Source organism: Protobothrops mucrosquamatus, unplaced genomic scaffold (genome assembly GCF_001527695.2).
Source record: "Protobothrops mucrosquamatus isolate PMUCROS unplaced genomic scaffold, P.Mucros_1.0 scaffold1, whole genome shotgun sequence".
Classification (NCBI taxonomy): domain Eukaryota; kingdom Metazoa; phylum Chordata; class Lepidosauria; order Squamata; family Viperidae; genus Protobothrops; species Protobothrops mucrosquamatus.
The window spans coordinates 2,813,929-2,830,767 of NW_015386388.1; the positions used below are offsets into that span (position 1 = coordinate 2,813,929).

The window sequence follows — 16,839 nt, forward strand, 5'->3', positions numbered from 1 at the left end:
TTTCAACTTTCGCTTCTTCTGTTTTCTCTCCCTACACTTTGTTCCCCTGTATTCCTCTTGCAAAAGCCCAGCAATCTGGTTCTTAAGGTCCAGATCATAGAGATCAAGCATCAACCAAAAGAGTGAGAATAAATTGAGGAAACTGTTGGGCTTATTTTTCCTATCACAAACTTCCATCCCTCCTCTCACTATCTATTCCATCAGCTGCCAGCTGCCAGCTGTCAACTAATACACACAGTTAACAAGTCTTTTATCCAGCTTGTTCTGAATGGCTTCTTCCTTCCTTATCAAGGGATTTGTGGTTTTGCACTTTCCCAACAATCTTGACCTCCTGCAAGGGATTGTGAGTATGTGGGTGAGGGTAATGGATATCAGCTGTTGAACTCAGGTTTCAAGAATCACACTTAGAGGGGAATCAAGTGGAGTAAACATCACTTGTATATATGACTGTCTGCTGCAATTGCTTTGAAATAGGCTGGTTTGTGCTCAATAGAAAGTTAAGGTTTTGCATAACGTGGGAATCTCTGCAAATCTAAGCTGAGCAGTGAGCTTCTGAGCTTTCCTTTTTTTTACTCTCAAGTGCTGGGACACGGGTGTCAAACTCGCCACGTAATGTGTCGTGACGTATTGTGACTTTTTTTGCATTGCCGGAGTTGGGGTGGATGTGGCCTCCGTATGATGCAACCGGTCCGCAGACCGACAGTTTGACACCCCTGTGCTAGGAGATGGAATAAAACAAAATTATTGATCTTTTATTTCATATGATTTAGAAATTGTGGCTTAAAACAGGGCTTTTCAACCTTTTCACTCATTGTACCACTTTTAGGATATGGCAATATCCGAGTACCACCAGTCGCCTAGTACAGGGCTTTTCAACCAGTGGTACGAGTACCACCTGTGGTACATTGGCACCTGGCAGGTGGTATGCGACCATCCTAGAAAAGTGGTAGTGGGGGAGGGGAATGAGCTGAACCGGTGGCAGCACCGCACAAGCCTGAGCAAGAGATGGCTGGAGCTGCAGGGCTGTCAGGGCTCAGCAGAAGCGCCAGGATCAGCGCCAGGCTCCATCTAGAGCTCAGGGCTGATCCTGGTGCTTCTGCTGAGCTCAGAAGAAGCGCCGATCAGCTGGAATGTTGCAGCATCTCCAGGGTCTTGTGATTTACTGTACATTCAGATGCTTGGCAACTGATTCATATTTATGACGATCACTGTCCCAGGGTCATGTGAAGTGACCAAAACCTGCTGCAACCACCCAGCAGACGGGGGAAATAAAAACCAAACACCCCCCCACCCCACCCCCGCTGCCAATCCTAAACAGAAATGCTCACAACAATGAAAACCTCAGACAGGAGAAAGAGCGCTGCCAGGCAGGCAGGCGTCTTGCTCGGCTGTGGCTTGGGGGGCACTTTTTTCAGTGCCACTGTAACTTCGAACAGTCATTAAGCAAACTGTTGTAAGTCGAGGACTTTCTGTACTTTATCAATTTTTTCCCTTTTTTGGGGGGTCATCAAGTTTTTGATACCTTACTAGGCGACTGGTGGTACTCGGATATTGCCATATCCTAAAAGTGGTACAATGGGTGAAAAGGTTGAAAAGCCCTGGCCTAGTAAGGTGTCAAAAACTTGATGACCAAAAAAAAGGGGGGGGAAGTGATAAACTACACGTAGTCCTCGACTTACAACAGTTTGCTTAGTGACTGTTCGAAGTTACAGTGGCACTGAAAAAAGTGCCCCCCAAGCCACAGCCGAGCAAGACGCCTGCCTGCCCACCCGGTGGCGCTCTTCCTCCTTTCCGAGGTTTTCATGGTTGTGAGCATTTCTGTTTAGGATTGGCAGCAGCGGGGGTGGGGTGGGGGGTGTTTCGTTTTTATTTCCCCCGTCTGCTGGGTGGTTGCAGCAGGTTTTGGTCACTTCACATGACCCTGGGACACTGTGACCGTCATAAATATGAATCAGTGGCCAAGCATCTGAATGTAAATCACAAGACCCTGGAGATGCTGCAACATTCCAGCTGATTGGTGCTTCTTCTGGGCTCAGCAGAAGTGCCAGGATCAGCCCTGAGCTCTAGATGGAGCCTGGCGCTGATCCTGGCGCTTCCGCTGAGCCCTGACAGCCCTGCAGCTCCAGCCATCTCTCGCTCAGGCTTGTGCGGTGCTGCCACTGGTTCAGTTCATTCCCCTCCCCCGCTACCACATTTCTAGGATGGTCGCATACCACCTGCCAGGTGCCAATGTACCACAGGTGGTACCCGTACCACTGGTTGAAAAGCCCTGGCTTAAAACATACACTTGATTATTAATGCTTAAAGTTGACTGCATTAAATTAAAGTGTTTTAAATTATAATTCTTAGCTCATTTTTATTGACAATTATAAATTGAGAAACAACTGAATTGTGATTCTCCTTACTTGAATGAAAGAAAAAGATTTTATCAGAAAAGCATAAATGTAATATTTAATCATAATCTTTTGCTAATGCAATCCAGGCATTGTGTACCATTCTAGACACTATCTAAAAATATTACAAGTACATATTTTAAAAGGGGATAAAAATTGAAACAATTAAGGAATTGAAAAGGTAAAGGCAGGAGACAGCCATAGCTGTAATGTTATCTGTGGCAGCCATTTCTTATATTTCATTTCTTAAGAATCCTGATAGCCTGTTCAGCTCAGAGAAACTGTACCTACTCACACAATGACTTACTGCTCATTGACCTAAAATTGGGTGGTAGTCTCTGGCTTGAAAAGACTTGAAAAAGGACAGAATTATCAATTCTGAGTATTTGCTACATTCACTGAGACTCAGAAGCAGTTTACTCCTGGGGCAGAGAACTAGGAAACCATTAGAATTTTTATATTTCTACTAGAACACCTACTAGATTGGGACTGCAGAAATCTAGACTGCAACTAGAGAACAGCAAAGTTACTGGTCTCTCTATATTTTTTTGCTTCCATCTAATGTCCAGATATTTGTCACACTGATCTAGAGCTTAGAAAAATATGCTCACAACCACATCAGGAAATGGCTCCCAGCTTTTGCTCAAAGCCAAGATAAAATTGTAAAGACTTAGACCAAGCTTTCTCAGTCTGATGCTCTCCAGACAATATTGGTTCTAACCAAAAGTCCCAGCCAACAAGTTTTTTGTGGTTTTTGGAAATGTATCTATGAGGCTTCAGTGGCAGAAGGTTGACCTTTCCTAATGTCAACTTAACTCTTCCTTTTGGATGGGGAGCCAGAATAGATGACCTTGTAGTCCCTTCTGATCTGAAAACATAAAAGCAGATCTGCTGAATCAGATTGAGTTCTAACTAGCCCAGCATCCTGTTTCCAGCAGTGAATGATGCTGATCTGCCCCAAGGGGAATAAAGAAGAAACAGCTAATCCACTGTTTTCACGTCAGGCTTTAGAGGCAAATGAGGTTGGCCCTCAGGACCAACCCTTGCCCTGCCTGCATGTCCCTCTTCCAAACTGATCTTGTTCTGAGCACTTTGTGTGACTTGAGCAGATGTCAGTCCCCCCAAACCCAAGAAAGACACATGGTGATTCTTTCAAGGAGATTTTTTTTTTATTGTTCCATGCCTACAGATTGATTTTTGCCAAACTGAAGCATTCAACTATCTACTTCAAGTATATACTATTAAAACTATTAGGGAGGGTCTGTCTGGACTAAGCTGCCTCTTATTGCTCCTGCTGGGGAATCCAGCTTACTATATAGTACATTGCATCATAACTAGAAGACAATCCGCACTCAGAATGGATGAGGAAAGAATACATGGCTTCTATCTCTTGGGTGGCTTCAGATAAATCTGTGAACTTAATGCAATTAGGCATTTTGTGATTTTCTCCAAGATGTTCTATTTGCACTTAATCAGCAGATAGGCCAGAACTGTAGCTATTAGAAAATGGACAAGAAAAGAGGATCAAAATGACATTATAAGAATCAAATTAGATCATTTTGAATGCACAACTTATTGACACTGGAAGATATTTCTAGCAGAATGTTATTTTTAAAGAGGATCTTGAAGAAAATTATGTGATAGGATGCAAGCATCCTGTGAGATAGGCCCAGACATTTTTTCTGCCCAGCGAATTGGAAAGCTTGAGACAAAAACTACAATTGGAAATTAGTGTAAAAGTGAGATTTGGGTAAATTGTAGTTGAAAGTATCCCCAATTCACTCCCAGAATAATAGCCTTATTCATTTTGTTATTTTACTTAAAATATTAAGAATAAACATCACAGTTGTGGCATAATGAAGCCACCAGTAGTATGCATTATGATACATGAAAGCAAAACTACTACATACATTTACGCCACAATGTGCTTCTAGACCTGCAATATTCCAACCCATTTTTTTTTAGCATAGGATTATAGAAAAGAAAGGATCAACATATGTGAGAAAAGTGAGATATCTTTCCACTTGTTAACCTTCACACTTGTGCCCCACCCAGACAGACATCAGTGCTACAAGGCAGCTGGGATTGAAGCTTGCACTTGCCTCGTGAAATGTGATTCTGTCTGCAAAGTTGGACGATTACATACACTTAGCAATGTACATATGCATTCAAGCCAAGATGTTAAAAGTTCAAGCAGTGTAACTTTTAGAAACCCAAACATTCCCTCTGCTAATATGTTTGATATGTGAAAGGGATCAGTTGGTTATCCAGGCAGGAATTACCTGGAAAGTCTGCAAAGGGAGGCAGCATACAGAGAGTGAGAAGTCCTCAGTACAACAGGAAACTTGCTGGTTTAATGGCATCAGTATTCAGATGTGCTGAGCACACAGAGCATAAAAAGAGCTTACTCTTTTTATTGACAACTTGTGTTTTATTTCCAGGATGCTAGTGGAAAGTACACAAGAAACATGGATGCAATAGTGCTTCTCCTATTTGTATTATCAGAAACTGCTATTCAGAGGAAATAAAAGCGCATCTTACTTAAGTATTGTAATAACTATGGACAGTCTTAACATTGATGAATTTGGCCAGTCTTCTTTGAAACCATCAGCACTGCAACCATTGTTAATCCCTTTACTTAGTGATGTGCTGTGCATGGAACGTCCCATAGTTTTGTTTCTGTTTAATTTTTTTGCTGTAGTTATTAGAAAGCCTTTGTTTTTTGCTGCTTGCCTCAGCAGTCCACTCTCATTCTTTTTTTTACAAATGTCAAAGCTAACAACTACCCCTGGCTAATGGACAATGCTGGAGCTTATGAAATTGTACCTTGAAACTGTAAGGACAACAAGGTATCCCATGTATTAATGTTGTACCTCTTTCATTACATATTTTGTATTTAATGTATTGCAAGGAAGTCTAGGCTTTGGAAAATTCCATAATCTCACAGTCTTTTCTCCTTCAGGACATCAGTCTGCTCCTGTCATTAAAGGCTTTTTATCTTTTCATTGATAAAAATAACTAACTAAGAATACTCTCGTACGTCAAGCTCAATTGCTTGTGTATAAATGGACACATACATATAGTTTTCTTAACAACAATACTAAAAGGTTTCAACCTCCTCCAGAAAGTTTTTTCAACTTCCAAGTCTACCTTACTTGGTTCCATCACTGATTTTAAAGTCAGCCTGGGTCAGTTCAGGGCTTCTATAGAAAGAAGCTCTGAATTCAAAACCTATTGTTCAGTAAATTGAAACTGATCCTGAATTGTGGCCCTATATGGAATTGTTCAGCAGAAAGACACATGCACACTAACATATCAACAACATTTCCAAGTGTATAGTCTTCCTTTAGATGGTCTGGTTTCCAGCCACCCTGATTATTTAAAGCCTTTTTCTCCTCCTTTGGATACAGGAGAATGGAGCGCAGGGATGAGTTAAAGAGATGTGCTGGGGTGGTTTTCTGCTGAAGCCCCATGCTTTCTTTGCTCACCATACCTCTGGTCACGTTGGAAGACCTGTGCTGATGTCAGGAATTGGTTCAACTAGGCAGAGATGGGCTTTTTAAAAATAACCACAAAATGTTATTGCTTATAAGGATGTGCATTGGGGCAGGAGGTAGGTTAATCTTTCTGCATTCACTTTTTATAGTGTTTTCTGTTGTGGTTGGGAGCTGCCACTCCCCCTCCGCCCTGACTTATCCTGGCATCCAAATACCACACACCCTGTTTGTTTCACCAGCATATCACATGTGATGATCCCTTGCCAAGTCCTCTTCTATTTTTAAAGTGAAAGCCTATTTAAAGAGGGGTGAAAGAAAACATTGAATCCCCTTTCAAACACAGGAATACAAGCAGCATTTTTGGGTGCAAGAAGGGGGGATGGTTGACGGCAAGGGTCAATGTTGATAAAGATTCATGCTATCAGCACTGTGTATGCTGATATTGACATACAGTATATGGTTCTTTGTTACAACTAATGGTCAAATGGTCATGATGATAGCATGGATGGGTGGATGATGGGCCCAGTGATGTATGAAGGGTCCATCTCTCCAGTGTTCAAAAAAACACACCTGTCTGGACTGTGTTCTTGTGAGTTGCAGGTGGGTGCTCACCTGAGGAAGTGGGCATCCTTCATTATGAAATTAATGCACAAAGTCTGACACAGAAAATAGTTGAGTAAGTAACTTAGTTTCCCTGTCTCTGACAAGCTAAAGATATAGGTTCACAAATTCTGACCATTTAAAAAGAATCCATTGTATAAACTAAAGCCCCCACCATTTTTAATCAGAAATGACAGAGCTTTGTAAGTATTAGGAGTAGACTAAGCCACTCAATATCTATCTTCTTGCAACAGCCTCAGCCCTGGCTTAAAAACCATAGTAATTATATTCACTGTACTGTATGAATCCAGTTATTATTTTAAGCTATAAATGTGATTTATGTCCACAGCCCATTACCGGATTGTAGGCTGTTAGCCACTGGTCCGCATCAGTGGCTGGCAGTGCATGCATGTGTGTGCTCTCGCACCCTCCCCACTCGCGCTAGCGTCACGGTGTCACACAGGCACTAGCAAAGCCATGAGCATCGGGTGGGTACTAATGTCGCCACGAGTACACTCCTCCACTCACGCTAGCGCCACAGCATCATGCCAGCACTATCATCATAAGTGCAGTAACCCCACTCACGCTAGTATTGTGGCATCACACAGGCGCTAGCATCCCCCAAGCATTGCATGGGCGCTCGTGGCCCTGTTTGCATTGTGTGCACAATCATGGTCCTGTTTGTGCACGTGTGGCCCTTGCTTGCACATGTAAAGGAGTCTCCACCCACGCCCCCAGAAAGGTTGGGCACTCTGGTGTATGAATACAACCAATAGTAAAAGACAGAATTCTCTTGTGTGCATGCCTTTCACAGATTGCACTACGTGTTTAAAATAAAGCAAAATAGTTTTGCATAGCAAAAATGGTCCATTCTCAGGCAAACTTCAAAATTTTAATAAAAAATGGAAAGTTTCCATAGGATTTGTGAAGATTTTCAAAAAGAATTTTCCCCTTACCTCTGTGGACTTTCCTGAAATGTTGACACTTTTTCTTAATGTTGAGTTCCCTGGATGAAAACTCCCCCATGTATGAAGAAACACCACTAGACGAAGAGATAATCAAGAAGATATTGGACTGTGCTGAAATGGACAGACTTATGTTGAGGATCAAAGAGAAAGAAGATACAGAATATTTTCAAACATGGAGTTTATTTTATCAGTGGTTAGAAAAAAGGGATAGAGACTAAGAATGTAACTTGTATTATGAAGCAAATTAACCCAGACAATATGATGTTTATTAAGCACTAATCAAATGTAATAATAGAAAATTAATTAAAAATTTGAGAAAAGAAAAGAATAGAGCCACTTTAAGTGAAAGTTCCTAAATGGACAATATCTCTTTTTTGCTTTGAGTCTGCCCTGTTCCTCTTCAAAACTATTAATAGTACTAAAAATGTTGGCTTTGAGCATGCCAAGTCACACTGTCTTCCTCGCTGAGTTGTCGGAAGGAGACCTTGGCAGCTTTGCTCTCTTGAATTATATAACTAATCACTCCATACCTTAAATGGTTGCCAGATTCCTTGGCCTTACTACGGCATCATGAGCAAGTCCCAAGTCTGGATTAGCTGTCCCTTCCTCCTTCTTCTCCCAGATCTCACCCACCTTCCCAGCAGTCAAATCATCCCTGTTCCTAGCAGCTTTGAACTACACACAAGCAAACATACATGAACCTATATCTCCAGCTATTTTGAAGACTAGCGGTTGCAGCTCAATCTGTCCAATGGTTATTATTTGCAAGAATTTGTTTGGGTTTGGGGTTTAATAGAAAAGGGGAACTAGCAGGTTAAGTTGAACTGACCCCCTAACTTGTGAGAGTGACTATTATGAAAAATTATTATTATTATTTACCAGATTACTCTACTCTGACATCTCCTTGTTTTTCTGCTTTTCCCCCACCTCCCAGGATATTCACTAGTGGTCTTCACAGCTGTCATGGTATATATCTCATAGCCAAACCTCAACAGATTTTAGCATAACCTTAATAAATCCATGTGATTATGGGTTTTGGATTCCATAGGTCCTGGAACTGAAGAAATTTCATCTTTGATTCTGAATAGGATTGCTTTATTGCCTCAAATTCAGGAAATAATTTGCAGGTTCTCATGAACTTATAAGCTTTTGTTTGAAGAGCAGGAAGCAACTGTGGTCAATGAGACCTTTGCACAACTTTATCTTGGGCACTAATTATGATCTTGGATGATGAAGCTCTGCTAAAAATCATTCATGCCTTAATCATTTTCTGGATGGATTATTTCAATGCAGTCTATATGGAGCTGCCCTTGAAGATATCTGGAAGATACAACTGATCCAGAATTTATTTATTTGTTTAAAACATTTATATAGCCACTATCTTCCAACCAATGCTGAGTGGCTCCCAACCAGCTTTAGGTACAGTATAGATATTTATGGGCAATCCTTGCTACAATCATATAATTCCCCTACTCTGCAAACTGTAGTAGTTCTTTATTTACAACCATTTGTTTAGCATCTCTTCAAAGTTACAATGGCACCGAAAGAAGCAATTTATAACTGGTCTTCACACTTACAACTTTTACTGTATCTCACAGTCTCCATGATCAAAATTTGGTTGCTTTGCAACTGGCATGTATTTATGACTCTTGCAATCTCCCGAGGTCCTGTGATTGACATTTGCAACCTTCCCAATCGTTGCCTAATAAAGTCATGTTGGGCTCACTTAACAACCACCTTGCTTAGCAAAAGAAATTCTTGTCCCATTTGTGGTTGTAAGTTGAGGACTACTTGCATAGGCTTCTGAATGCAATTCATGATGCTGGCCATCACTTAGAAAGCCCTGAATAGCATGGAACGAGGATACTTTCAGGATTACCTTTTTGCCTCTCTCACATGCTGTAATAGGGAGGGGAAACCCTAAGTCTCTTCCTTGAAACTACAGGGTAGTCCTCGACTTACAATCAGCCACAAACTTCTGTTCCTAACCAAGATATTTGTTAAGTGAAATGCCTTAAGAAATGCCTGAGAGCTTAGCTGTTCTCAATAACTAAAGCAGAGTTAGACCTGATTCAATGGGAAGTTACTCGGAGTTACTGGACTGGGAAGACACACACCCTCCCAAAAAATCCCTAAAGAAAGCAAAAAGAAACCATTACATATTGGCTGCCCAGAACATTTCATGGACCAGGAGTCAAACTCAGTTTGAAAAAACCAATGACCTTTTTAAAGGAATAGCAGCTTCAGAAGCCTAAAGTTGAAAAGGAAGCAAGGGATCAGAAAATCAAGAGGGTGGTCACCAACAAATGATTGAAGCCCCACCTCTTTTAAATGTGTCATAATGCATATTGAAAGGAGGGGTATTTCAAGCACATGTCTTAACAGCCACCCATGAACACCTCTCAAAAACAGCATGGGGAAGGTTTTCTTACTCAGGTTCTAGAATGTAGTTTCCCAGTTGTTCTGCCTATTCCCTCACTTTGCTGGGTACAGGTAATCCTCAGTTTCGAGCAGACTTTCCGTTGATAAGCAAGACAGTTGTTAAGTGAGTCACTTTTTGCCATGATTGTTATGCAAATCACTGCACTTGTTGATCACATGGTCATTAAGCGAATCTGGCTTCTTCCACTGACTTTGCTTGTATGAAGCAGTTGGGAATGTCACATGCCTCAGCACCCTGCAATTGTTATAAATACAATTAGTCCTCAACTTAGTGACTTCAAAATTACAACAGCACTGAAAAGTGAGTGATGATCATTTTTCACACTTACCACCATTGCAACATTCCTGTGGTCACATGATTAAAATTCACAATGCTTGGCAACTGACTCATATTTATGACAGTTGCGGTGTCTGGGGTTCATATGATCACTTTTTGTGACATACCAGCCAGCAAAGTCAATGGGGAAGCCAGATTCACTCAACGACCGTGTAACTACCTTAACAACTGCTGTAATTCACTTAACAATTGTGGCAAGAAAGGTCATAAAATGGGGCAAAATTCACTTAACAACTGTTTTGCTTAGCAATAGAAATTTTAGGCTCAATTTGGGATCATAACTCCAGGATTACCTGTACATGCTGCTTGCCAAGAGTCTAAATTTAGATTAAGTGGCCATGGGGATGCTGTGATGATCCATAAGTGTGAAGACTGGTTGCAAGTAACTTTTTTCAATTCAGCTATTGCAATTTTTATGAATGAATGCTTGTAAATTGAGAATTACCTGTAATGTGTAGTATGGAAGCTCACCTCCTTTAGCAATAGAAGTGGAAGTGATACCTCTTACCTAATTTGGCTCCGTATTTGTGAAAATAATAAAGGAACTGTTCTCTAAGGTATGCTGTTGTATTAAATAAACTCTTCCTGTGAGGTGGCGTGAATTAGTATGCAGCTTTATAGTGGCTTTCTTTAACCATGCAACAGATTTATTATTTGTTTATTAAATTTATATGTAGCCCATCCCACAACTGAAAGCAACTTGCCTCATATGTATCTAATGGAGGTTTGTGTTCAAAAATGTGCCCAATGAGTTGAAGGAAATTTGTTATCTTGTCAGGTTGGTAGGACTAGACTGATGCAAAAGTGTCCAAGTGAAAGAGATACACATTCCATCATTTTCTTTTTATTTCATTAATCCTTTAGAATACAATCAAGATAAATCCATGTATCATTTTATTTAAAAGAAAACAAGACAAGAAATAGAAGGCACTAGGAAAAATTCACAGTGGAATCTTTCTTCTTCCTTAACTGCTTGTACATGGAAGGGAGAAGGAGGTGAAAGACCAAATCTGTTCTTTATAAATTAAATCCATTTCCTACCTTTTCTCTAAACTACTTAATTCAACCTTCATTCATCACTTTCCCAAGGTGTACTTACTCTCCATCTTTCACAGCGTATGTTCACCAACATATGTGGGCGTCTCCTATCCTAAATCACACAACTAGGGAGGGAATATCAGAATAGGATCCTAGAAGGTAGCTCCTATCCAAAGTTCCCTCCTGGAACAGGACCAAGAAGGCCAACAATTTCCTCCAAATTCTTTCACTAGCTACACCATTAAGCACTATTTTCCTAAACTCAAGAATAACTCAAGCATAACTCTCACTTGCTAAAACCCAGAAACTGCAGTTCTTATCATTTTGATCAGCCATTTTATCTGCAAATTCATTTCTCACTGTAATTGTGTCAATCACCTTGCATAAGGAAGGACTGCTTTCCTTTTTTCCTTTACTCACGTGGACTTTCCTTACTTCTCAAGGGAGGTAACATTAAACAAAAGAAGAAAGAAAGAACAATGCAGAAAAATAAACACTAGTCATAGAAATATGTAACATTATATATCTAATTATATATACACAAACAAAGACATCTCACATCCTCGCCTCCCCACCCCCACCCCCGGAGAAAGAAGGCCATTCAAAGTTCAATCCTACAAAGTCTTTTCTACATATCTGGGCCTCTTCAGATTGTCCTCATGCAGCAATAGGCACATTGGCCCAAGCCAGTTCCAAATAGGAGAGTTGTTGAGTTGCCTCAGCCTCTCTGGGCCTCCTGAGACATAGAACGGGACAGTGAGCGATGCAGGCCAGCTTTTTTGAAGTCGGGACAGGTGGGCTGGACAACAAGGGGCAATTCTTTGGTGATCTCAAACACAGGTTTCTTGTCAGGGCAGACACCTGTGACTGGCAGAGACTCCACTGACTCTGATGGAGTAGGTGTCAGCTCCCGTTCAGCCTTGGTGCTTAGCTTGACTGGTGTGAAGATAGGCAAAGGCAGAGCTCGCTGATAAGGCAGATGATAAGAGATCAGAGGCTCACCAAGCAGACCTAGACGGAGGATGCCCCATGGTGATCGCTGAACTATGGCCCAAGCCTCCTGTTGTTGGTGGTAGGTTTCTTTGTGCTGATTGTCGACCTCAGAGTGAGAGCAGCTATATGGATGTGAGGACAGTATGAATTAGAAATCCACCCTTCAACATACTTTAATAATCCTGTCTTGAAACCAACCTTACAATATACATTGCAAGCAAAAATAGGGAAACTGAGATTGCGTTCTTTCATCTGGAAGAATGAAACCATCAAGAATATTGTCGTTCAAAATCATATTCTCAGTCTTCATTTGGTTTGTTTGAAGTCCACGCTCCACTTGCCAGAAGGAACAAATTAGTGATGCAATAAGAGCATGCAAACTCCGGTCTCTCAGTTTCTTCCCATTGTCTAACATTTACACTCGGAGGAGTTTATTTCGGCTTGGAGGTTCCCTTCATACATCCTTTAGAGCTCTGATCTTTCATGATTATCAATCACATAGCAAGCCTCCACAAACTGAGAAAGCCAATAAAAAGGAAAGATACAGGAGGTTGCCTAAGAGACTCATCCCCAGTTTTACTTTCATGTGGCAGCAGTTTGTTGAGAGGAGAACATTCAAGTAGGGCTTTTGAAGAGATTCATGAAGGGACATTCTGATTGCAAATACTTAGCTGTGACAGCTACAAAATGAAAATGGCTAGTTCCAAATGGAATTGTGAAGAACTCCCCCCACCAAATCTATCCAGTTTAGGTGAATGAAGGACACAATAGCAAATATAGCTCAATGTAAGGGAGATACACCGTCTCCAAAATAGATTAATAAATATCCTAACTTCATATAAATGATAATGGGGACTAAGAAAGCAATGTGATTAATGTGTGTGGAAGGAAGGAAGGAAGAAGAAAAGTTTATTCCATATTTGGAGTAGTTAGGGAAAAGGGCGAAAATTATGTTGCATGTCTTTTCAGAGATTTGTGATATAACAATGAATTTATAGAATTTCAAATTCTATAAAACAGTGTCATCAGGAGTCTTTAAAAGGGAGGACATGTTAAGGCTGTATTCCCCTAAAAAAGAAAGATTGCACCATTCAATTTAAAAGAGAGAGAAAAGAAAGAATGAAGGATGAAATCATAGATTACATTTTGTATGCTAAGGATAGAGAAAGAACATGTTGTTGCTCTCTCTCTTTCATGCTAGTAGAGCTTGAAATGCTCAGTAAACTGAAGAAATTCAGGAAAGGAGGTCCCTTTCATTTAATGATAATATTCACGCATTATACTAAGCGTTCAAGTATATGTTTGTTGCTAAGCTTATGTGAAATTGAAGTCGGTACATGTATCATTTAAGGATAATATTCACTATCTCACTAAGTTAGATGGCTTCAAAAAGGAGTTGGACAAATTAATGGAAGATTGCCCTTTCAATGGCTATTAGTTGTATGGTAATACTTGCCAGAGTAGGAAGCAGTGTGCCCCTGCTATAAGTTCCAGGAAAATAACAGAGTGGGTAATTGCCTTTGAATCCTAGGGGTAATTTATTTCATGAGCATCTGCCTACCCACTGTAGGTGAAACAGGAAGCAAGACTAGGCAGGCCTTTGCTAAACTGAAAAAGAATCTGTTCTTACAGCCAGAGGTAATATATTTTTGTAAACAACAGAGGACAATCAACTTTATCATGGCCTGCTTGCCTACACTTAATCTGGCTTTGAATCAACATCTACTAAAATTGAATAGAAGCAGAAAATTCTACTTTTAAAAATCCTGGCTGCAATAACCATGAACATGCCATTCTCCTTTCAACCCAACTCACTTTTTTCAATGGTATATTACTGATGCTGTGATTTAATGTCACATATCTGTTCATCTAAAATGCCATAATCTAAACCCAAGTTTAGAGCATATGGAGATTCATATTCATGTCCATCCTTTAGGTGTGCCTTTCTCTTTCTGTCTGTTCTGCCTTTATGTGTAACATATAGTAGGCTTATTTCTGGTGCTATACATAATCATAACCTCAGAAACACTTCAATCCAACCCCATGATAAGTTGTTGCTTTCAGATAAAAGAAATACATCAACTTCTTGGAAAAATCCAGCTGTTTTCCATCTCCCAATGCATGTAGTACTTCCAAGATCTGATTATGTTTGACTCCCTAAATAAATGTACCATGATTTCACTTTGTGTAGACATGTTAATAGGAGTCCGGGCAGTCCATCCTCCAAGTTTCAGAAAAGAACTAAGGAATCTCTCCCCACCCATCTGCTGGAATAAATCATTTTTGACCAGGTCTAATACAACCTTTGCCTAATAAAGACAAACACTCACCCTTCTTCAGCCCTTGACGTGAGTGACAGGTCTTTCCATTCAGCATTGAATGATTCCTTCCGGGCCTCATTCTTCTCAGACACCTGGCAGGCCAGTTCAGCTGCAGACAGCGTCCCGGAGGTGCGGAGGATCACACTCTTGCCATGCATCTTTGCGTGTAAAGTTCTGTTTGAAATAAAATGAGAGCTGTAAATCTCAATTCTGCCTAGTGTTTTGCCCCTGCTTAGGTGGTTTATATAGTTTTTCAAGAGCTCATTCCCGGGGGATGGTGCTGGAGCTAAATTGGTCTTGCAGAGTCACTGCTACAGCATTCCAATACTGAATACGTCTCTTCTTCTCCACCCCTTTGCCCTCATGAGATATATGTGTTACTGGAATGCATATAGATGACATTACAATTTTTTTTAATGCTCTTTTAATTCTGTACTTTCTGGCAATAGTAAGGACTGATAATTTAATTAATTCACTATTGAAGATCAAAATAAAGTTTGTAAGTTTCTAATCTACAGCATTGTGCATTAATCTTTAACTTGGATGGACATTACAGCAATTTAATACTTCAAATTAAAATCTATTGAAGTCATGAAAACTCATAACTTTATTTGGGGTCTCTCTCAATGAGGAAGTGGATCTTTAGAGATATACTGCTTCTTAATGCCTTTAGATCAGCCCAAAGACTGGAAAAAATTACCTCTGATTTGCATAGTATACAAGTACTTTTTCATCATTAAGGAATTGTGAAAACTACAATAAACATTAAGCATTTCCTCCTCTCTTCTTCTTCTTATGGTTCTTTTCAGAGTCAGCCAGATATTTGGAGTGGATCTGGCATTTTTGTTCCACCTATCCAGTCCTTCCCAAGGACCTGGAATAGGCAGATTTTGTTCGATGGTTGCAGGATGTAAACTGTAAATTGCTCAAGAGAGCTGCCTTTTTTAATTGACTGAGTTGATTTCATCAATGTCAGTGGTGTTCAAGTGGTGCTCAAGATGTTTTGGGAATGCCGCCCAGGCACCTATTATTCTAGGAACTATCTTTGCTCTCTTTTTCCATATTTATTATACTTCTATTTGCACATCTTTATACTTTGTGAATTTCTTCAGCTCTTTCTATACTGTTCTGCTATCTCCAGGTACTGCTACATCTACCATTGAGACTTCTTTGTCTTTCTCATTGACAATTGTTAATTATTATTACTATAATCTATTGACAACAATGTGAAGTCACAGCTGCCAGTTCTTTAGCTGGTGCATCATGTTTTTCTCAAGCACCTGGGCTATTGTAATGTATGGATGTAATATATGTGCGGATCCATGCAGCGTGGCCTCTTACAACTGTCAGATGGAAATTACATCAATGCACAGGTTTTCTAACTTCTGACCAAAAAAATTGAGTGTGGCATCTAGTGTGCCAATAATTAGTGAGCCCACCACATGATATATGCCATAGAACTTATCATCATCATCATCATCATGAAAGAATACACAATTTCATAAGTGCTTCAACACTAATATTATCTATTATTATCAGACTATGTACAGTTGTATGTTCACCATCAAACCCCTATGATCTCTTTATACAGTACTAGAAGGCATCAGTGCACAAAAAGTTTATGCAGAGAGTATTCAAAATCAGTTATTTGCCTTGAGCCCACATAGCTCTATGACAGTTCTGCAGGATGAAGTCATTTGGAAAAACCTTTCCACTCCCTCCCTCCTTCCCTCTCCCTCAGGTTTCAGGATCACCATGCTCCCTCAGAGCCAAGCTCATGCTCACTTCTCTCATCTCCAGAGAGACCCAATGCCAAAATTTTGGTGTAACTGGGAGAAAATGTCCTGCATGTTCCTGGAGGGTAGACAGGGTCAGGGGCAACATGAGATGTTGACTTGGCAAGCAGTCCCTCCTAAGTGGCATGGAAATGCTGGGGGTAGAAGAAGCATGTGTAAAACCAAACACTGCAAAGACCTGGGACAAGAAGGAACTCACAAGTTGGGAAGAAGAATCAGCATGCCTCTGTTCTGAACACTTTTAAATGGCACTAGTTAAAAGGCCATATGAGAAGTAGTCATATGTGATTAACTGGCTTACTATGGATGAGTAGACATGCTGGTGCACATGGCTTGATTTCTCCTATTAGCTCTAGCATAATCAAACTTTTCATAATTGAATTCTATTGATATAGAAATAAGAATCCCTGCTTTGCCGGGCCCAAGCAACCCAGGCAGTGAATCCATCAGACAG

The 16,839-nt window shown here is 40.4% G+C and overlaps 1 protein-coding gene across 1 annotated transcript; it reads right to left on the reverse strand.

The window, feature by feature from the left end:
• Positions 1–11,093: 11,093 nt before the first annotated feature.
• Positions 11,094–14,820, reverse strand: TCAP (titin-cap). Its single transcript, XM_015832258.1, has 2 exons — positions 14,599–14,820; positions 11,094–12,390 (listed from the first exon to the last, which is right to left on the reverse strand). The coding sequence occupies exons 1-2, from the start codon at positions 14,745–14,747 to the stop codon at positions 11,994–11,996; spliced, it is 546 nt and encodes a 181-aa protein (XP_015687744.1). The 5' UTR covers positions 14,748–14,820; the 3' UTR covers positions 11,094–11,993.
• Between the last annotated feature and the right edge of the window lie 2,019 nt (positions 14,821–16,839).

What these genes read in the sequence shown, in the direction of transcription:
- TCAP (XM_015832258.1), bottom strand. Translation starts at nt 14,747, where the DNA reads ATGCATGGCAAGAGTGTGATCCTCCGCACCTCCGGGACGCTGTCTGCA. An exon ending in ACGTCAAGGGCTGAAGAAGG is followed by an intron (nt 12,391 to 14,598) that starts GTGAGTGTTTGT and finishes ACATCCATATAG; the next exon opens with CTGCTCTCACTCTGAGGTCG.